The sequence below is a fragment of the Lineus longissimus genome, chromosome 12, assembly GCF_910592395.1.
Source record: "Lineus longissimus chromosome 12, tnLinLong1.2, whole genome shotgun sequence".
In the NCBI taxonomy this organism is placed as follows: Eukaryota; Metazoa; Nemertea; class Pilidiophora; order Heteronemertea; family Lineidae; genus Lineus; species Lineus longissimus.
Genome location: NC_088319.1, coordinates 4238085 through 4260267, shown reverse-complemented (window position 1 = coordinate 4260267; position 22183 = coordinate 4238085). Strand labels below are relative to the sequence as shown.

General features: G+C 41.8%; 2 protein-coding genes across 2 annotated transcripts in view; both read right to left on the bottom strand.

Annotated features, from left to right (window-relative positions):
• Positions 1 to 3466, bottom strand: part of LOC135496632 (uncharacterized) — a 68664-nt gene extending 65198 nt beyond the window's left edge. The window contains exons 1-3 of the mRNA XM_064786051.1: positions 3007 to 3466; positions 2393 to 2605; positions 204 to 528 (exon numbers count right to left, since the gene is read on the bottom strand). Coding sequence (XP_064642121.1) covers positions 204 to 528; positions 2393 to 2605; positions 3007 to 3381 — 913 coding nt within the window. The 5' untranslated portion in view covers positions 3382 to 3466. The remainder of the gene's footprint in view (positions 1 to 203; positions 529 to 2392; positions 2606 to 3006) is intronic.
• Positions 3467 to 4536: 1070 nt separating this feature from the next.
• On the bottom strand, positions 4537 to 13592 carry LOC135496647 (glyceraldehyde-3-phosphate dehydrogenase-like). Its single transcript, XM_064786074.1, has 7 exons — positions 13510 to 13592; positions 11318 to 11396; positions 10623 to 10722; positions 8494 to 8700; positions 7427 to 7858; positions 6798 to 6979; positions 4537 to 5951 (listed from the first exon to the last, which is right to left on the bottom strand). Exons 2-7 carry the CDS (start codon positions 11344 to 11346, stop codon positions 5882 to 5884), a joined length of 1020 nt encoding a protein of 339 aa, XP_064642144.1. The 5' UTR covers positions 11347 to 11396; positions 13510 to 13592; the 3' UTR covers positions 4537 to 5881.
• Between the last annotated feature and the right edge of the window lie 8591 nt (positions 13593 to 22183).

The window sequence follows — 22183 nt, the reverse complement described above, 5'->3', positions numbered from 1 at the left end:
AAATCCTGGTTATGGAACTTTTCAACTTCAGTTTTATAAGAAAAAAACAAATTCGATTTTGCACAAATAGGTCAGACTCAGAAAAACGTAACTCGACAAGCATAAATTTCAAAGTGCATTCTCTCAAAATAAGATGAAAGTTAATTTGCCACTTTGACAAAACATTAATGCACTGTGAAGAAAAACTCAGAAATATTACCTACCATCAACTAATCTTAGGCAACCTTCAAAGAATTTTGAATCGGACACAAATTTTGGATCATTGTATAGTTCTGCAGACAAAATTCCCTTGTTTCGTATTATATGTAGCATGATATCTGCAGTGCTAATCCACAATGCATTCCAAGGCAGTTCTTCCACAGATTTCTCAGGACTCGTTGAACAACTTTTTACTTCTCTGTCAAAGTCAGCGTTGGCTTTACTTTTGGGAGGCGGTGCATCAACCATCAGGAGACCGGCAAGCTTGTTTGTGATATCAAGTTCTTCGGTGAGGATCGACATAAGAAGAGTGCGATTCCTGGACCCGATCTGAAAAAAAATTTAGATATCACAACAACCTGTTGAAGATCTCAAATCAACTTCATCTCATTTCTTATAGACTTAACCTCCTGACTACCGCTGACAGCTATAGCGGTCGCAATCAAATACAGGTGTTTACCGCCTACCGCTTGAGCGGTCGCTATAATAGACCTTTCGGTGTACAGTTTGGTATGATCTGGCACGGCTCTACTAAAGTGTTCTCCACAAGGCTATTTGTCAGGGTGGCCCACCCTACCTTGGCAGCTTACCACCGTACCTTGGAAGAGCCACCCTACCTTGCTCTAGAACTTTGTAGAGGGTTCCTATAGGGCCACCCTACCTCAAATTTATGGCCACCCTACCTTGTGTTGCACACTGGTAAAACGTCATGCAAATCAAGGGTATCACCCTACCTTGAGAAAACCCTGTGGAACACTGAGTACTGGTGTATAGTGATGCAGGCATGTCGTCTGCTATCCACCAACTTGACTCTACTGGTGTATAGTGACGCAGGCATATCGTCTGCTATCCACCAACTCGACTCTACTGGTGTATAGTGACGCAGGCATATCGTCTGCTATCCACCAACTTGACTCTACTGGTGTATAGTGACGCAGGCATGTCGTCTTCTACCCACCAACTTGACTCTACTGGTGTATAGTGACGCAGGCATATCGTCTGCTATCCACCAACTTGACTCTACTGGTGTATAGTGACGCAGGCATGTCGTCTGCTATCCACCAACTCGACTCTACTGGTGTATAGTGACGCAGGCATGTCGTCTGCTATCCACCAACTCGACTCTACTGGTGTATAGTGACGCAGGCATATCGTCTGCTATCCACCAACTCGACTCTACTGGTGTATAGTGACGCAGGCATGTCGTCTGCTATCCACCAACTCGACTCTACTGGTGTATAGTGACGCAGGCATGTCGTCTGCTATCCACCAACTTGACTCTACTGGTGTATAGTGACGCAGGCATGTCGTCTGCTACCCACCAACTTGACTCTACTGGTGTATAGTGACGCAGGCATGTCGTCTGCTATCCACCAACTTGACTCTACTGGTGTATAGTGACGCAGGCATGTCGTCTGCTATCCACCAACTTGACTCTACTGGTGTATAGTGACGCAGGCATGTCGTCTGCTACCCACCAACTTGACTCTACTGGTGTATAGTGACGCAGGCATGTCGTCTGCTACCCACCAACTTGACTCTACTGGTGTATAGTGACGCAGGCATGTCGTCTGCTATCCACCAACTTGAACTAAGTCGTATAGATGGAGCTGCAGTGGCAGCGAAGACGGAGGTTTTGCCAGATTCACGTGGTTGCACAATAATACCAAAAAGGCCCTGGTATGGAACGGTTCGAACGGCCCGGTAGTCAAGAGGTTAAAAGAGTATACATCTACCCCATTTCAAAACAGAGATTAGGCATGTTAGGCCCACATTATATTCTAATACTACAAGAAAAGATATAACAAATATATTTTCTGACGGATAGGTTCATTGCCAATCTCTAATCCCATGCAGCAAATGATTTGAGACTTGACTCACAGGTCCTACACATAACCTACCAAACCATGCAAGAGGCCAAACTCGAAGCTTCATTATAGATCAAATACAGTGGAACCTCCCTTAGTGGACACCTCTCTATTAAGGACACGGTCCTATCTATCAAGGACACTAGTTTTGGTCCCAAGTGGTTGTTTCCATTCAATGTGACCTAATCAGGACACCTCTCTATTCAGGAGAGCACTTGTCAGTCCCGAGCATGTCCCTAATAGAGAGGTTCCACAGTATATTAAAAGCAACATGTAGTGAAGTATCTTTTGAAGATGAAATGATACTGAATTCTGACTGCACTTACACTGGCTGCTGTTTCCGTTGATGTCTTTTCTGTCGAGCCCGCCTTTGCCGGTGGGCCCGCCTTTGCCGGTGGGCCCGCCTTTGTCGTAGAGCCCGCCTTTGTCGGTGGGCCAGCCTTTGTCGGTGAGCCCGCCTTTGCTGGTGAGCATGCCTTTGCCTCGTTATGGTGCCGTCCACAACTGATCGATAAAATGATCCGACCCTGGAAGAAGTTCTGAAAAAAATAAAAGCACGTTAGATTCTTGTTCTCGTAATCCAAAGCTAGTCCAGGCATAGCTAGTCCGGCAATACCTAGTCCAGCCATAACTAGTCCGGCCAAAGCTAGTCCAGCCATAGCCGACTACCTCGGATAGTGGCCTCTGAAAACTACTTTAAAAAGTATGGACATGCCCTTTCAAATCATGTTTAGTTGCGACTTTTGCAATCGCCACACATGTACTACATTGTACGAGACGATTGGGATAGAATTGGTCATGATGAAAATATAAGAGCAATTGTGAAAATGAGAGCAATTCGCAAGATTTCTGAACATCTTGGACAAGACTACCAAAGGCCACTTTAATACACGTTAACTTGGACTAAATCAATGACGAGGACAACGAACACAATATTTACATCGTCTCGTCTCCGTTCCAAGCGTCCTTCCTCAAGTTCATCTGCCAGAACAGTAGCAGCTTTGATAAGCTTTTGCTGCAGGCTTACGTCCTTGCCCAGGGCAAAAGCCAGCGCTTTAACTACTTCTGCGACTGGTGTGTCACCACTGGCACTGTCACTAGTGTCAGTGTTGCCACTGGCACTGTCAGAGTCGCCACTGGCACTGCCAGTGTCACCACTGGCGCTGCCAGTGCCAGTGTGAGTGTCGCCACTGGCAGTGTCAGTGTAACCAGCCCAAAGGAAATTGTCTACCAAACCAGTCAATATCTTTTTTAAACTAGATTTTGTGGTGTTTGGATCTACTAAGACGTCTTCCATGTTCTTTGGACTATTCATATTTGTAGCTATTCTGCGATTTCAGATGCTTCTTCGCACATGTTGCACGATATCACGAAAATAATCACAAGTTTCAACAACCAATATCATGGCATGCAAAGTTGTTGTGATCGGTTTGACATTCGAAAAAGACCACTTCCACATGAGCCGTGGAGCAGTAACAAAACAAACGGTAGATGTCACTAGCTAATTGTCATCAGGGTGACGCAGAAAATAGGCTGTTAGTGAATGGTACTCTTAAGTCTGATTGTCACAGAACATTGAACTAAACACTGATGGGTCAATTAAGAAGCCTTTCCACTTATTCAATATCATCATCGTCTCTCTTTATCGCCAAGTCCTGCTTTTATCGCCATAAATTTACCTTAATACAGTAATTACGATCAAGAAGTGGCGATATTACCCACAATCCACTCATATCTCAGGACGCGTGAGCACAAGAGTTTGACAAATTTTTAATCATGTTTACCTTTTTTCCTATCTCTGGACTTCATCGATGCGGGATTCTTGAGTGACAAATATTACATCGAAATTGGGACCTTTTTTTCCAATGTGTACCTTCCCTTAACTGTGGTGCAGCTTACAGCCAAGCCTAAGGCATGTAGATATCATTCCCATGGTATTAACCATGAAGTAAACTAGACATCCCTGCCCAACAGTATCGATGCGGGCTCATCAACTTCTCAATAGCGCTATTAATGGACATCAGGTCAAATTGGTCCATTCATCATTGTTGTTAGCCTCGCGTAGGTCAATTTCAAATGAAAGAATAAATCTTGGCAACTTGACTGGATGACAGACACCTGAACAACTCTGTGCGCTGTGTCTGGGAGATTTGCATTACTTTTGCTGATCTACTCCACTGGACATCCAGGACAGGACAACAGAGACACCTCTACACCCAGTACGCTGCTTTTGACACCTCCATTTGGTGTTGTGATTGGGATGTGTTGAGATGTTCATTTGGATTCCAGTATGAATACGCTGTTTCAATAATTCTTCCACTTTGTAGGGTTTTATAATAACACCAAGTGATCTATTATGCATGCATACTGGAAACAAATCTGGGATTTGTGATTACTATCCTTCCAATCACAGTACCATTATCAGCACTAGCAGCCAGTGGGAGCAATGAACATAACAATAAAACCTGTATAAATATATCAATATTTATTTCATGATTTTTGAAATCTAGACAGCTGGAGATTGTAAAAGAAACTGGGAAATTCAACTAAAACATAATGCTAGCTGGTGACGCTAACTCTCAGATTAAACCACAAATAAAACTTGCTAAATGCAGAAGTAATTTGTTCAGACAAGCAGACAGTTTTCTATCAATGTTGTACGCAAAGTTAAATCCGTTATCTAGCACATGGTTAGTTAGCACAAATTATTTTTCAAACCATTCAATTTCAAGAGCAAACTGGTAAACAGTAAGAGAGCAAATTAAGCACAATGGAATCAAAACAGAAAATGAAACATGAATGTCTCATTTAAAGATGCAAGTCGAATAGAAACATGACAAAGTCAAATCTGTAAATTATGGACTGAGTACATACAGTTGCGTCCTTGGGTAAGTCACATAGCCTGGTCCTTCATTGTTCCCGTGAAAAAATTATGTTTCAGAATATCTACAAAAATCTCGAATAAGGCAAATTTGAGTAGCCTAAAGTACCATGTACCAGTTCGACAGAATGCTCGAAACCCAAAACCAAACTACTGGTAATTAGTGCAATAACTTAATAAATTGAGATAATCTCCAATGTTTCAATAGTTTAGGATATCTATACAACCACCGATGACAACAATTCCAATGTTTAAAACACTACATCTCATCATACTATTGTTCTATAGCCAAGTTTGTCCAAACTGACAGCATATTGATACAGCGAGTTGTGTGTAAAAATGTTCCAAGTCCTATGGACAAACTTGAAGTACAATGCGACTAATATGACTATCAATTACTATAGATTATTAGAACACATGGAATTTACTGACTAACTGAGTGAAGAGGCCTGTGAGGGTACCGGTATACTACTATATGACTGGAAAATACCTTAAGTTTTGACTATGTAATTTATTTAAGCCTAGGGTAAACTAATCCATCTTTGACAAGACATCAATTAACCCTGTTAGAAGTTGAAGCAAGTTTTTTGGGGAGGAACTAATAACACTTTACTGATCACTTAGTGTATCTTTAATCAAACTTTTGCTCTACATGTATATGCTGGAGAGAAATATCTTAAAATGACCATGAATGTACATAAACATAATGAGCAATTCTTCAGATGTTTTATCTGTAAGGCCTGTCAAGGTTATGGACTTTATGAAAATGATCTGTAGCAGTCCTCAAAGAAGCTTCTTCAAATTCTACAGGGTAATAAAATGCATCCTTGTTCAAAACTGAATCTCGACAAGCAGCCAAGAGAATTGAAACAGTCCCAACGACAACTCCGTGACCATATTTACACTGGTTATCATAGTTACACCATGACGCTCCTTATTTCTTGCTAGCCATGTACGCAATCAGATCACATACACGCTGACTGTAGCCAACTTCATTGTCATACCTGCAGGACAAAAAAAACACGTTATTCGAGATTGAAGCGAACTAGGTACAAGCAATATAATGCCCTTACCACCACTGGTCGGGATCAAAGCTATTGATGCATCAAGTCATACGCGGGTTTCTGAATAGAACCCTTACAGGCCCTATTGTCCACATGTTCATCAGGCCGTATCTTGCCAACTCATCAGAGTCAAACTTATAAACAGGAAATGAGAAATTTATCGCCCGAGAAAATGTAAAAGGTAGGTTGAAACATTTGTCGTGCGGAATCCCCTTTAAAACAGGTCCTTCCTCTCAGCACTGTTAGAATAAACACACTTGGCCTGCTGTTCAAATGACCCCGATCACACCTTGATATGCTGAGGTGAGGCATTTTTCAAGCAGAACTCAATCAACGACAAGGACACATGACTTCTGTGTTGAGGAAACCAAAAGTCAGTTTCATTATATTGAGATGAAAATAGTTCCAAAATCAGAGTAATTTTTTACCAAGCAATTAGGGCTATATTTTCTGTGCATCCCATTTCATTCAATTTTCATTGTTTTACTGTACCTTTGAAACATTTTATTGGTACCATTGAAGTAAGGAGTACAATAACTTGTTCGAGTACCAGGATTTTTTCACAAAAGAAGGCGGCTACTGTATCCCCCCTTCTCTGTACAATGAGATACCATAACATTTTGATCAAAGAAGGCAGCTACTGTATTCCCTTCTCTGTACAATGAGATACCATAGCATTTTGATCAAAGTAGAACAAGGTGGCTGTGTAAATCGGAGGATACAAACAGCCCGTTGCTACTTTTGAACCCCTGAATTAGCCCTGAGGCAAAAAGTATCACAACTTACCATGACACAAGCTTGACAAAGTTCTCATTCAATGCAATACCAGCACCTGCGTCAAAGATGCTGCTGCGAACATCACCTCGGAAGTCCATGGAGACCACCTTATCCTCAGTGTAACCCAGGTATCCCTTCATTTCGTTCTCAGAGGCACGCTTCACCTCGGCCTTGATTGCTTCGTATGAGGCCTACATGGAAACAGGACAAAATGAACACAAAGAATAAGCACAACTACACATACACGCACCCAGTAATCAAATGTTTCACACAATAAAAAGTCATCATTAGCTTGATACGCAGCCTAATTTAAACTATTTAAGGCAAGTATTTTGTTACCAAAATCAAGCGACAACCAGCCAAGTTTGGAGCAGTAATCTATACTTTGTAGCCAATTTATCATGTATAAGCCCCCTATGGTCGGGGTTTGAAACCTTGAGCTGGAACAGATAAGGTGCTATAGTATTCATTCCACAGTCTGAATCGTTATTAATTTTTGCTATCTATTTATTTCCGATTGAGATGAAGACCTCAGTCCAAAAAGAATATGGAAAAACTTCACATCATTTACTGATCAGTCACCATGACGAGAGAGGAACTTCGTCAAGAAAGCAGATAAAAGCCCTACTCTTACTTACACCCTTTTTTAGCCTGCATGTCAAGTCAACAACAGAGACATCTGGAGTTGGGACGCGGAAGGCCATACCCGTAAGTTTGCCATTCAGCTCTGGAATGACCTTGCCAACAGCTTTAGCAGCACCAGTTGATGCTGGGATGATATTCTGGAAAGCCCCACGGCCATCTCGCCAGCTCTTACCACTTGGGGCATCAACACACTTCTGGGTTGCAGTGAAAGCGTGGACTGTGGTCATGAGCCCCTCCTCAATGCCATATTTGTCGTTGATCACTTTAGCCAGAGGTGCAAGACAGTTGGTGGTGCATGAGGCATTGCTCACGACATCATGTTTGGCTGGGTCGTATAATGTGTGATTGACACCCATCACAAACATCTCAGCGTCTGCAGATGGGGCAGAAATGATGACTTTCTTCGCACCACCTTTCGTATGTTTCTAGAAAATAATGACATATAATAAATATACATTCACTTACACAATTTTCATGGTGCAATCTCCAGGAAACTACTCTACTCTTGACATGCACACTCCGCCTGGTCGGAAGAATGAGTTTTTTCAACTTACATTATATTTGCTTTGGATTATCCAAACTTCACTTGATCTTGCTCTTTATTGACAGCACTGCCTGAATTCTTTGCTCCATAAGATCACACATTTTTGTGCTCCATCACTCTCGAGTGCCCACACTAACAGGCACAAAGTGAACTCAATCTGACTAGCATTATGATTAATATGAATCGAAAGACATTCCACGCACAGTTCCAATGTCATCCGCTCTAAGCTGAACAGCTCAGGCTGATGAGACAGGATTTCAATTCGTTCTCTATACAACCGAAGTGTAGCTCCACCCAACCCCTTAAAAAACAGAAAAAGACGTAACCTGTCAAATCTGTTGAAATAATACCGTGGAACCTCCCTTAGCGGACACCTCTCTATTAAGGACACTAGTTCTAGACCCAATTTGGTTGTTTCCATTCAATTTGACCTCTCTTATCAGGACACCTCTCTATTAAGGATAACGTTTGTCAGTCCCAAGGGTGAACTTGATAGAGAGGTGCTAGTGTACTTACTGCAGCATTGTCTTTTGTAGTGAAAACACCAGTTGATTCCACGACATATTCTGCTCCCATCTCACTCCAGGGGATGTTGGAGGGGTCCCTCTCTCCATACACCTTCACCACGGCTTTTCCCACCCTCAAGAGTTTCTTCTCTTTGTTCTCAATGGACACAGTCTCGCCAAACTTTCCGTGAGTTGAGTCATATTGGAACATGTAAACCTGAAGGAGATGAAGATGTTCAGTGAATAAAGTCAAAATGCAACAAGTCAGATTTTTCAAAGCCAATCATGAAATTTTTGAGAGAAAAAGTTTTTATGCATGCACATGTTAAGGATTGACCATAGGTACCGTCATTATGGCTAGACCTCCAAATCCTAAAGCAATTGGAACTCTTTTAAAACGAAGTGAATGCTTATTTTGAAAGGGCTGGAGTCAGTTCTTTGTTTTCCAGAGAACAGCCTCCTAGGTTTTAAATGAGCATTCAATTTATTTGGAAAGAGTTTTAATTGCTTTAGGATTTTGAGGTCAAACCAAAATGGCAGTATCTATGGTCAACCCTAAACAGCTCATTGAAAATTTTGAAAGAAAAAGTTTTCCATACATGAAATGTGTTGTAAATCAATCAATTTTTAACGTTACGTTCAATCACTGCATTATAAACATCCTAGACCTAGTCAATATCGCCAAATAATTGATTGGTAATGTGGCACATGTTTCTTTGATTTGATTATGATTGCATCTGGTTGCCCAAGCTTTGAATATATATATCCTTCCTACAATAATCATTACCAAGGCTTTCCAACTACTAGTACCAAGCAGGTTATTGGGGCATCATGCTGTTCGCGGGCACCGACAGGCTGCACTGGGGTTAGCCTGTCGGTTTTCTGGTGCCCCCTGGGTTCAGCATGACACCCCAATGACCCGCTTAGTAGTTGGAAAGCCCTAGGAGTGATTTTTGTAGGAAATACATATATTTCAAAGCTTGGGCAACCAGATGCCTGTTGCAAAAACAAATTTGGAAAAAAAATTGGGGGGGTTTGTTTCCCCCATCACATTTTTTAACCAACAAACACATGGCAAATGAGTATAAACAAGTCTATTTCAGCCTCGAAATCTTTCTTATAAGGGCTAAATGATGCATACAATCAATCCCAGAAAGTAAATTGGGGGTCGTACGCACTACTAGCGCGTTTTTCATGGCATTATCTCTACAGGGTGGCCCAGAATTATTTTCCTTTGGACAATTTCTATCTAAATGTGTGTCCATTGTGTGAGGGAAAATAATTCTGGGCCACCCTGCACATTAGACCTTCAGCGAAAACCTGGTTACAACGTTCAGATTACGACAGAGAGCAGGTGGAGTGAAGCAGCATTCCAAGTTCTGCATGTACATATTAACACATCACATTGTCAGCATTGTACAGAACATGGTCTCGAGGAAAGACAAACCTTTTCAAAGGTAACAGCTGAAAGCCAAGCATTCTTTGTCTGTCTCACTTGCCTAGAACTAGTCTAACCTCGGTTCTAAATATAGCCTCAAGGTAAGCCTAGCCAGTCAAAGGCACAACAAGGTTAAACTGTCAGTACACTATAGCGAGAAAAGGTTTTTCTTTATGAGGGAACTACCATTATTCTCTGCCGTGTACACCTATTTGTAAATCTGGCAAATTGCCAAACTGCCAGTTGCCAAGCTACAACACAATCAAGTTTTGAATATTTTCACCTGCTAAAGTGCTATCATTCAAGTATTTTTCGAATTTCCCTGTATAAAATTGGAAGTTGGGCCACATTCTGGGATTCAATGAGGTAAATTATGACTTATCCCCGCCTGTGTCTTCCAGCTTGTTTGAAACTGCATACTTAAGGGTTGGCTATGGTACCATCATTTTGGCTAGAACCTGAAATCCTAAAGCAATTAGAACTCCTTCAAAATGAAGTGAATGCTGATTCAAAACCTGGGAGGCTGTTCTCTGGAAAACAAAGAACAGACTCCCACCTTTAAAATTGCCATTCACTTTGTTTTGAAGGCGTTCTAATTGATTTTGGACTTCAGGTTCTAGCCAAAATGAGGGTACCTATAGCCAACCCTTGGTCAGGAAACCTTGCAATCAAGTAATCAATTCCTTTATTATTTCACTCACCATGTAATCGAGATCGATGAAAGGATCGTTGACAGCTACAACTTCCACGGCTCCAGACTCGAGAGCTGAACGAAACACCAGACGGCCAATACGGCCAAATCTAAGGAGAAAGAATACCATACAACTGATAAACTGAAATTAACACTCATATCATAGCTCAATAGAGAGCATAAAGGCATCCATCCGCGAGTCGGTGCTTGTCAGCCCAATGAAATAAACTGTGAACATATACATGAAGCAGAATTTACTGATAAATGATGGGTGGGAAACTGAGAAAATATTCAAGCCCTTTTAATTCAAACAGGACCTGAAACACAAGTTCATTCATAACGCAAACCAGAGTCACTCACAGTTCAAAAATCAAAATAAACGCTTGTAATTATTATAATTTATAATTTCATCAAAAACTCTTTATTTTTTGCAATGAAAATGGAAAGAGTGGTTTTTAAAACCTTCATAATTTACAAAGAATGTTTTAAAACATGCCTGTCTAAGGTGAACTCGTCACATTTCAACCATGAAGCGAGACACCTCCACCTAATTTTCGAAAACATTTCTCGAGGAAATATGTCCTAAACTTTTAGTGACAAATATTCACAAGGCCATACATGTATAAACAGGTCGTAGCTGATGTGATATTGATTTAGAGAAGACAAGTTAGAGGCTAACCTACTCTTTAAAGAGCTCTTACTCACCCATTGATTCCAACCTTTGGGACAGGCATGGTGATGAATGAATAGAGAACTTGGTATTGAAGGACAAGAGGTCACGGAGCTGCAAAAAATCAACCAACTATTATTGTGACTGCTCGATTTTCACAGACGGTGCTGTTTGTTGTTTCATTTCTTCATAGATTCCATTTTACAGATGTTCATTGTTTAAGAACATACACACTCCCAACCTGTTAGTCCTTTCATCATAGCCAGGTCAACATGCGTGTGATTGCAGAAGGTCACTTTTACTATCAGTATCAGCCCTAAAATGACTGCCTTTCACACTCTCAATCTCATGTCTAGCCCTGTACGATGAAATATTCTACAAAAAGGATGTCATGTAAGGACTTAGCAGGTATCCTCGTATTGCATTACCTCCGTTGGACAATTTGAAACCACATTTCAAACGAGTATACTACAATGTCTTCCAACAGACAATGTAAACTTAAAATGACATTGGCATTAAGTCAATGTGACCTCCTCTGCAATCTAGGTTTATCTATCAAGGCCTCATGGTTCAATCCAAATCAGTCACCGAGTGAGTTCTATGTAGTCTGAATTTTTTTAAACCAACTCATTGTTGCCTGTTCTACAAGTTAGTTCCAAGGTCAGTCGAAGGGCTTTGCCAAACCACCACGACAAAATGAGTCGCATGACGCACCGAAGATGAGCCTAAAATGACACCAGGTCATAGAAGAAATTAATACACTCAGAATCAGATTTCACAAAAGGCAGATAATATTAAAAAATGAACAACCAGTCTGTCTTAACCTGCCAAGCTCAAAGCAACATGCGACTCTTGCTATGGTGGGTCACATATGTGACCCGTCACAGCAAAACCAGGCGCATGTCGCACAGAAAATGAGCCTAAATGACACCAAGATAATAGAAGAAATTGACGTGCTCATATTTCACAAAAGGCAGACAATAGAGAAATGAATAAACAGTACGTCTCAACCTGCCAAGCTCAGAGTGACATGTGCCTGGTTTTGTTGTGACGGGTCATGTCTATGTTAACCAAGATACTAAGTGAGCTCTCGCCTGTTCCATCTATTCCGATTTGCATTTTATGACCAGACATTGCTTGTTCCTGGATCACAATTTTGACGCATGAATTTTCGGCAACAAGTATGCATGGCGCACTAGCTGACTGAATCAAAATCAGAGGAAATTTGAATGGGGCTGCCACCGATACACATACGTAAATATCCACGAGAGTGGGATTTCTCCAGACAGAGGCAAGGCTGTCAGACCAGGCCCTCCACCCAATCCATGTATTGTCTTTCGCTTTGACTAGGGAACTCCTGAAGACCCAAGTCCAAGGCCCTATGCACTAAATGCAGATAAACAGCATCATCAAAATCCCGTCCTGTCCAACTTCCAAGGTACCGGTAAATTATTTTGCATGAAGGGTTGACCAGGCACCACTTCGACAGCAAGAGGCCATTTTGGCTTGAACATCCTACTGGTATTTTAATCAGAACTCGAAAATGACAAGGTGAATGCCAATAATGCCATAGGGAACTTTGTTCTGTTAGTGTTTATTACTAATACCACGTGTTTGGCTGGGATGGCTTGCGCAGCCCAATGCCAATTGATGGCATTGCCAGTGGCAACTGACACCCACTGGCCACTCCCAATTCCCACACCCTTCCACTTCATTTCCAGTCAGAGCCCAAAGGCACTTCAGACTTGACACTTCTTCGCTCTTTTGAAAGATTGACTAGGCCTATGACATGACATGAGAGTTCAAAAAAGTTATGCTTTAGAATTTGAAGGGCTAGCCGAAATGGTGGTGCCTTTGGCCCTTTGGACAACCCTTTAAAAATTTAATTTAAAGGTTAATGCAGGCAGGATGACTCAAGGAAAATATATTTTTTCAGGGGACAATAATTTCCTTTCACACAAGCCTGTGCTGCACACTACACAACGTCACAAGTAGTCCGTACATCACCAGTACAGCAGTTAAGAGTGAGAGCCGGCAAAGCCAGACAAATTCGACAAGCAATTTCAGTCATCAAGTTCGCCATAAGTACAGCACAAAATCCGAAAACAAAGGTATCTCCATAATGGCAATGACGTGAATTACGAACTTTCCTGACATAATCGAGATTCATTCATGCATTGTGAAGAATTACGCAATAATCGGCGACAAGAAATATTCGTTCTCCTACCTTCGTCAAGGTCAAATTGGCGAGGCTTGCGCAGGCGCAGAGCAAACGAAACCTAGGAAGTCTAGGAGATGGATTTCCATACCGCTGACGCCACCTGGCGAGTCTAGACGAAGATAGATTTCTATTACCGTTGAAAACAATGCAGGTTATAACGCCTGGAGCGTGTACCGGCCTGCCATTTTAGACTTAAGTGGTCGAATGCATCTACAACTGGGGCTGGTTCCTACGGTGGCTGGAAAGTGCCATCATTATTTTTTCCGGAATATTTCTTTTTTTTTAATTAACATTATTTTTCTTAAATAAAGTGTTTTTTTTAATTTCCGCCGCGTGGCGATAATTATTACCGCCGCGGCGATAATTATTTCCGCCGCGTGGCGATAATTATTTCCGCCGCGTGGCGATAATTATTACCGCCGCGGCGATAATTATTTCCGCCGTGCCCGAAATTATTTCCGCCGCGTGGCGATAATTATTACCGCCGCGGCGATAATTACTTCCGCCGTGCCCGAAATTATTTCCGCCGCGTGGCGATAATTATTACCGCCGCGGCGATAATTACTTCCGCCGTGCCCGAAATTATTTCCGCCGCGTGGCGATAATTATTACCGCCGCGGCGATAATTATTTCCACCGTGCCCGAAATTAATTACCGCCACTTTAAGCCCATTGGCTGAGGGCGTCAATGTCAAGGACACCGCTATTGATACCAATTTCAAGGCTGGTATGCAGTTCCCTGGAAAACAAAGAACTGCATACCATCCTTGAAATTTGAATTCACTTCATTTTGAAGAAGTTCTAATTGCTCCAAGATTTCACGTTCTAGCGAAAATGGTGGTGCCTATAGCAAACCCTTAAGGCGTGTTAAAACATGTGGCTTCCCAGAACATGACGTCAAATCGTGCGTCCAATCATCTTTGTGGCTGTAATTAATTTCGGGCACGGCGGAAATAATTTCGGGCACGGTGGAAATAATTATCGCCGCGGCGGTAATAATTATCGCCACGCGGCGGAAATAATTTCGGGCACGGCGGAAATAATTATCGCCGCGGCGGTATTAATTATCGCCACGCGGCGGAAATAATTTCGGGCACGGCAGAAATAATTATCGCCGTGGCGGTAATAATTATCGCCACGCGGCGGAAATTAAAAAAAACACTTTATTTAAGAAAAATAATGTTAATTAAAAAAAAAAAATATTCCGGAAAAAATAATGAAGGCACTTTCCAGCCACCGTAGGTTCCGACTTGATAAGCCGATGTTTATCGTACATTCGTATGGTCCATACAATCGACTTTACTGGATGTATAGGCTAAACCTAGCTTTATACAGATTGTACCCGGCATGGCTATCGCTAATGGTCATCTGTGCTTGTAGTTCTTTGGGTTTTCGTGGACAAGAGGATGACATCGTCAACTCTAAGAAATATTTTACTATTAATAGTAAAATAGTTACTATTTAATGGATTTATATTGCACCTACATAGAAGTAGTAATTTTCACTACTTCAAAGTAGTTAAGAAATTTAACCAAATAAGCGGTAACTTTTTTTACAATTAAATAGTAATTACTTTTTTGATAGTTGTTTTTCGTAGTTAACTATTCCTGGTGTTTATGGTTGAACATTCCTCTTCCGCTGTATAACCGCATAAATGGTAATTTTTTAACTATTTCTTAGTTGTCGCGGTTACTATTCGTTGGTGGTAATAATAATAATAATAATTATTTGACTGGGTTGTTCTAAAATATAGATTGTTGAATCGGATATGCGACTGATTTCTAAACTACCGTCAAATTACGATGTGGGGCCAGCCAAGGCTCCCGGAGGCTCCCTCTTCCGCCTTTGGATTGTTTTTAGAAAACATAACTTTATTCTAACCGTCATTTCTAAGGCTTTAATTCGATGACAAAACGGAGGTAAAACTCAGTTGTTGAACATGAAATTATGTGAATTTTTAATTACCTGTGATGGGTGATCTGGGTCCTCCACTGGCCTCAACACAATTTCAGGCAAGAGACAAAGTTAGAGCCAAACATGCATTTAGGCTGGAAAGTAATACTTCGTCCAAACCTGCTCTGCTACAATGTATGTTTTTTTAGAAGGGGCATTCCAGGTGCTCCCCAGTTCTCATAAGCCTGGGTCCCTCTTTGATGAAATCGTCATCTTTAATTACTTCATTGCTTACACATGGTAAATTTAGGATGAAGAAGGACTAAATTAACGATTTTCTATAAATGCAGCTCTGCGACAGCTCACACTACATTTAGTTGCTTCCGCTGGCATGACAATGTCCCTTATGTTCTTATCGTTTGTTAAGTATTGAACTTCCGCTTGCAGTTTTTAAACACTTTATGAATCCGCAAGCCATTGCAGATTTGTACCAAGGTAACCAGAGGAAGAATGGTCCTCAGCATCAATGGATAGTTAATATTCTTAAATGTGCGTTTGTCCAACCAAATGAAAGTTATTGAAATTGGAAGTTCTGCTGACGTTCGATATTAAATTAACTGTTTAGTTCTTACGAGAACAACATTCAAGACATGTCTTCGAAAAAGCATGTGTATTTCTTCTGAAAGGCGCGGGATACTCTCGACACAGGACGCATCAATATAATTCTACCGGCGGAAATCAAAATTTATTGTGAATTGTAAATAGGAGGGATGGTCTAGATTCCGCTAGAAGAAAGTTTTTGCGCGTCAATTTTTTCAAATTTGAATTGTTCTTAAATGAGGACTACTTGTCCAACTCTAATCTTAATCTAATCAAAATTCTTCAGCTGTCAATAACTTGCAAGAACGAAGTGAACCTGCCCTGAATAACAGCGTACCAAATAAAAACCCGTATAGGTCGTTTTGGTTCCAATAATTTTCTTGCATATTCAATAGTCAACATGTTCGGAAGTAGACCCAAATAATAGTGTGACACTCGTGTTGTCCTCCGGCTAGCAATGCAACACGAACATCAGGAAGTTCCTCTTCAACACTTTTATCAGAAATAATTGTAGCAGAAAATACAAGCGGGACTACTCAACTCTGCATCACACACCACGCATACCCACTGCGCAGCTTTACTAGAGACGTTAAGTAATAGGGGGGGGGGGGGGGGGGGGATACCATCGCCACAATAGAAACCACAAACAGCGAGGCCCCAAAACCCCAGGCAATACTGCATGCTCATTGCTAGAAGAGCGGTTTTTCTCATCCACTGGCTCACTTGACCTTGTGAAGTCAGTATCGACCATTGGATCACTTTGCTGAGACTATCGAGAACAAGTTTAGCTTGACCTTGTGGAGTCAGTATCGACCATTGGATCACTTTGCTGAGACTATCGAGAACAAGTTTCACTTGACCTTGTGGAGTCAGTATCGACCATTGGATCACTTTGCTGAGACTATCGAGAACAAGTTTAGCTTGACCTTGTGGAGTCAGTATCGACCATTGGATCACTTTGCTGAGACTGTCGAGAACAAGTTTCACTTGACCTTGTGGAGTCAGTATCGACCAATGGATCACTTTGCTGAGACTATCGAGAACAGGTTTAGCTTGACCTTGTGGAGTCAGTATCGACCATTGGATCACTTTGCTGAGACTATCTAGAACAAGTTTCACTTGACCTTGTGGAGTCAGTATCGACCATTGGATCACTTTGCTGAGACTATCGAGAACAAGTTTAGCTTGACCTTGTGGAGTCAGTATCGAACATTGGATCACTTTGCTGAGAGTATCGAGAACAAGTTTAGCTTGACCTTGTGGAGTCAGTATCGACCATTGGATCACTTTGCTGAGACTATCGAGAACAAGTTTAGCTTGACCTTGTGGAGTCAGTATCGACCATTGGATCACTTTGCTGAGGCCGTCGAGAACAAGTTTCTCTTGAAGGCCCTTCGTTTTGTGTGGACTATTTTGTCATTTTTTAAGGATTTCAATTCCAACTTAATTTTGAATGTATGATCAAACACAACGGTTTAAGGAATTGATACCAAACTGGAGGTGTTGGTTGTCTCACCAAAACCGCGAGGGTGGAGCTAAAATGTAGACCAAAACCGAGAGTGGTTCATCGTAGGTTTCCAAGGAAGTTTAAACTCTCCTAAGGAACAAACAGGAAGTAGGGCGAGGCACTCGAACAGCCCACGACAGGTTTTGAGAGAGCTTTCGATCTAAGTTAGCTGCAGTTCCGCCCGCCTCGGAGATGTAATGTGCATCTGATCGATGTGAGGGTGGAAAATTTGCCTCATTGCGCACCATTTTCCTTCACTCACTGACGATATTTTACTAACACCCCTGAGCAGCCGGTGTCATAGTTGACCATGCAGCTACTGCTTATTTGACACCGTGAAAGAGCATTGCCAATGCCCGCCGTTCACGATCAAATTTAATTTGACCAAAAAAATATGACCAAAAAGTTTGATCGTGAACGACGGGAAATTGGATGAAATAGTTCCTAGGATAAAAATTGTTGTGGATAGAACCGGTCCTATTTATTTAGTACGATTCGGAAATATTGGATCGTGAGCGGCGGGATTGGATTTTTTCTGTACGATTAACCGTTTGAGTCAAAGTAGCCATTTCAATATTATCGGGCCATCAATCAATGAACACATCAATTAGATGGGGTTGACAGCGACAAAGACAGTTAATAGTTATAATAATGAGTATTATGCGCCAAGAAATAATTCAGGTAGGCCTACACTTTATACAAGCAACTCGCACCATACCTGCACACTCGGTCGAAACGCAGGCTTGTACCCAGAAGTATTAAGGTAGCAGGAAGGGTTGGGCGTTTGTGGTTTCTGAGTCTGAGGGGGTTGGTGTCTGTTGACTGTGCTTTAAGAGAGACTAGGCATGGCGCCAGTCTCTCTTAAAGCACAGTCAACAGGCATTTGGTCTCAGTATTTGGGTTTTGATTGCCATGACTGTACCCCTGTAAAAGTCAGAGGAGGAGAAGTTTGGAATGATGAAAGCATTGAAGAAGAAGAAATGTTATTATTGAGGAAAGCAAAATTTATTATGAGACTAGAAGGCAGTGTCCTGACTTGATTATTTTGAAAATGGCGGTCTGAACACATTAAAAGGTGGAACATGGCATTTTATCGACTTTGAAGTGTTCCGCAGTTAAAGGGAGACTATAGGCAGCAGCTAGGTAGGCAAGATAAAGTCATACAAATTTGCCAATAGGGGTCAGTCATATCTCTAGGCATGGCGCCAGTCTCTCTTAAAGCACAGTCAACAGGCATTTGGTCTTAGTATTTGGGTAAGTACAGAATCAAGGCAGCTCAGAGAGCAATGATTGAACGATGCTGTGGACAAGTCCAAGGATACTGCATCAGTCACGACCAACTTCTCATCAGAAAGCGTCACCACCAGCATATTCAATGTTCAGTTCCAACCTGTACCAGTCCAATGCACGCCTGTCATGGTCAGCAGTGGTCAGCTTAGCGCGATATGGAACATTCTTCCGAAACTCAAGCGAGGGAAGTCTGCTCATTAGCCTATCTCGCGCACTGCTCCTTCTTGTCAAACATCGTAGTGAAATCGTGGTACAGTGGGGCGTCCTCGAGGATTGCAGCTGGTCGGACAGACGTGAGGTGGAATGTGGGCGGCTGCACTTCTTCGTTGATGTGCGATGGCAGATAGCACAGTTGTTGCGTTGCATGACAGCTGAAAGTGAATGTGATATCATAGAACTGAGGCGTTTGCAATGATATTATAGGTGAAGTAGAAGGAAGGAGTGAAATGGGCCATCTTCCAGTGACTAATATACAGAGTAAGGGCACTGGGTGTTGTTAGATTCAGCATTGAATGTATTCCTCGTACAAGCGTGAATAGTGTGGACATACAGTGAGAGGTGAGAGACCCCTATTGACTACTTCTTGTAACTTTATCTTGGATATTATATTAGTATTGAACTTCTAGCCATGGAATATGAAGAAATTGAAGTTGTAGGCATGGAATATGAAAAATTATTCAACGGTGAAAGACATTATTCCATGAGGCTTTGCCGTGATCGCAAAGGACGCGACGTGATTGGTTCACATGCTAATGAGGTATGATAATGATAATTACCTCTATAATGCTACTTGGATAGCGACTGTGTCGTTGACTGCAACAGTGGTCAATGTCAATGTGTGCCTGTAATGTCAATGAAGTATGATGAGGTGATGACGATAGTGCAATTATTAAATATTGGCAAGATATCATACTGCAACATAGGTCTTGTTTTTGACAGATGACTGTGCGACATTCCCATTGGGTCTTGTTAGAGTCAGCGCTGCATGTATTCCTTGTACAAGCTTGAATAGTTGTGACGGACTTTGAGGGGTGAGAGACCCCTATCGGCTACTTCGTCTAACTTTATCTTGCCTACCTAGCTGCTGGCAATTGTGCCCCTTTATCAAGACTGAAACCCACTGTGCGGGGCTAAGAAATTACCTTTATAATCCTAGTTGGATAACCACTGTGTAGATGATTTGAAGAGTGCTCTGTGGATGTGTGCCTGTAATGTCAATGAAAGTATGATGAGGTGATGACGATAGTGGAATGACGAAATATTGGAAAGAGATCTATTCCTAGAAGAACATATGTCCTGTTTTGACTAGGTGGCGCATTTTAGAATCAGCAGTGAGCACTGTGTGTAACATGGTGGAGGCAGCGGAGATAATAACTGTGTCGAAAGTATTGTTATAGTGCCTTCCCTAGGCCCATGGGGTTAAATTTACAATCCACCATTGAAAAGACGTAGTTTGATCGCATTCAACTATAAATACATTGAACAGTTTTGTTCCTTTAGTCAACCGATGACCTTTTGTTGGGCCATGATCGGGGATTGTAAACTGTAAATGTATTATGGACTGGGAGACGGGGGAAACACAAGTGAAACTGAAATGGACCAAAACAAGTGATTTTGGGGCTTTGGTTTAGACGCATGCCCCACATGCGCCATGCGGGATTATACGGTTCATGTGAACTTGTTGACATCTACATGATCTGGTGCTGTTATTGGTCATGGTACATGGTAGGCCTAATCATCATGGCTATATGTTTCAGGAAAAGCTCGGAGTAAAATGAACTGCCGATGAATAATGATGTTGTTCATGTTTACCATGTTTACTAGTACATAGCCATAGGGTATGCACTGGCCAGTGCACTTTCTGCACGTCGTCATGGTCATGTACGTGATACCTTGCATATTTTGTTTTTTGAATGCGCATGCTTTTTGGGCAAAATCACTTGTACCAACACTAATGAATAATGTCTTCTTATCCCTATGACTCCATACACAGTGAGGGCATTGTCCCATTCCCATCAAATGGTAACTTATTGTACCGTATTAGGGTGGAAGTTGGGGAGGAGATACCTACCGTTGCACGCCTGTCATAATCAGTAGTGATGAGCTTAGCGCGATATGGAACATTCTTCAGAAACTCAAGCGAGGGAAGTCTGCTCATTAGCATATCTCGCGCACTGCTCCTTCTTGTCAAACATCGTAGTGAAATCGTATTGGAAAACGTCTGGCTTTGCGCCAGACGTTGAGACTAATAAGTGAAGAACTAATAGGTAAAGAAATTCTACTTGCGCGAGACTGCTCTGATAAAATTATCATTGCAGAGACTACGGTGACGTACACATATATTTTTTACAATCAAAAATGCCCTCAAAAGACGAAATGGAATGATTATTTTATTGATTTTTCCTACTATATGACTTCCAATTATCACTTTATACAAATAGATCGGCGTTAGGTCGCATGCTTTTCTTTCCTGGTGACACTATAAAGCAAAATAGTTGCAACCCCGTAAATGCGCTATAAGTCCAATAATAAGTGACGGTGACCCGTTATAAATGTTTCGCCAGCTTCGCTTTTTTGCCGCTACGCGGCGCGTTGGGCCCTTGCGTCAAGATGGTTTGGACACAAAATGCTGTAGATGTGTTGATCGAAGAGTGTAGGGCTCGCAACAATTGCAGTTATGGCTGCACATGCAGCAGCTGCCGCAATCAGTCTTGACTGCACGGGAGCCATATTGGAAAAGATTTGATGAAATAAATCTATCGTGCACGACGGGCGGCTGAACTAGAAAATTTGACACAAAAGATTGACCAACAGATTTGACCAAAAAATTTGATCGTGAACGGCGGGCATTAGGCCCTTCCTAAGCATGATCTAATGTTGTGCAATACCACTATCTCTTGGGAAATGTGGTCTGGTCACATTCCTGAGTTCAACTAAGTACCTTTGTCCAGAACGATATGGAAAACACTTTACTGGTGTTAGTTTGCGTTGTCATGAGAAGGATGAATACCAAGAATCTGACACTCCAGAAAGTATTTACCTTGTGTTACATAAAGTTTACAGCCCAAAGGTTCCTAGGCTAAAATATTTACTTTAATTAAATAAACTGTACTGAGTTAAGCGAAGCGTTCCTTTACATTGGTTTGAAACATTGAAGAACTATATTAAAACATCACAGCGCAGTGAGCAGCTGCTCTGCATCGGGTCAGAAAGTTTCACCCGAATCCCGCATGGGTTTTCCTAGCTTCACTGTTAGCCACCACAAGCGGCAATCGAGTTCCTGGCGTCAAGACGATCTGATTGACAGCTTGTTTCCTTCTAACCTGTGTTCAGCAGATCGCCGTACTCTCCCAAGTAGCTCTTCAATTCCTAACGATGGTATATATGGTCA

What these genes read in the sequence shown, in the direction of transcription:
- LOC135496647 (XM_064786074.1), bottom strand. Translation starts at nt 11,346, where the DNA reads ATGCCTGTCCCAAAGGTTGGAATCAATGG. An exon ending in CATGCAGGCTAAAAAAGGGT is followed by an intron (nt 6,980 to 7,426) that starts GTAAGTAAGAGT and finishes GTTTCCATGTAG; the next exon opens with GCCTCATACGAAGCAATCAA. An exon ending in TTTGTCAAGCTTGTGTCATG is followed by an intron (nt 5,952 to 6,797) that starts GTAAGTTGTGAT and finishes TTTGTCCTGCAG; the next exon opens with GTATGACAATGAAGTTGGCT.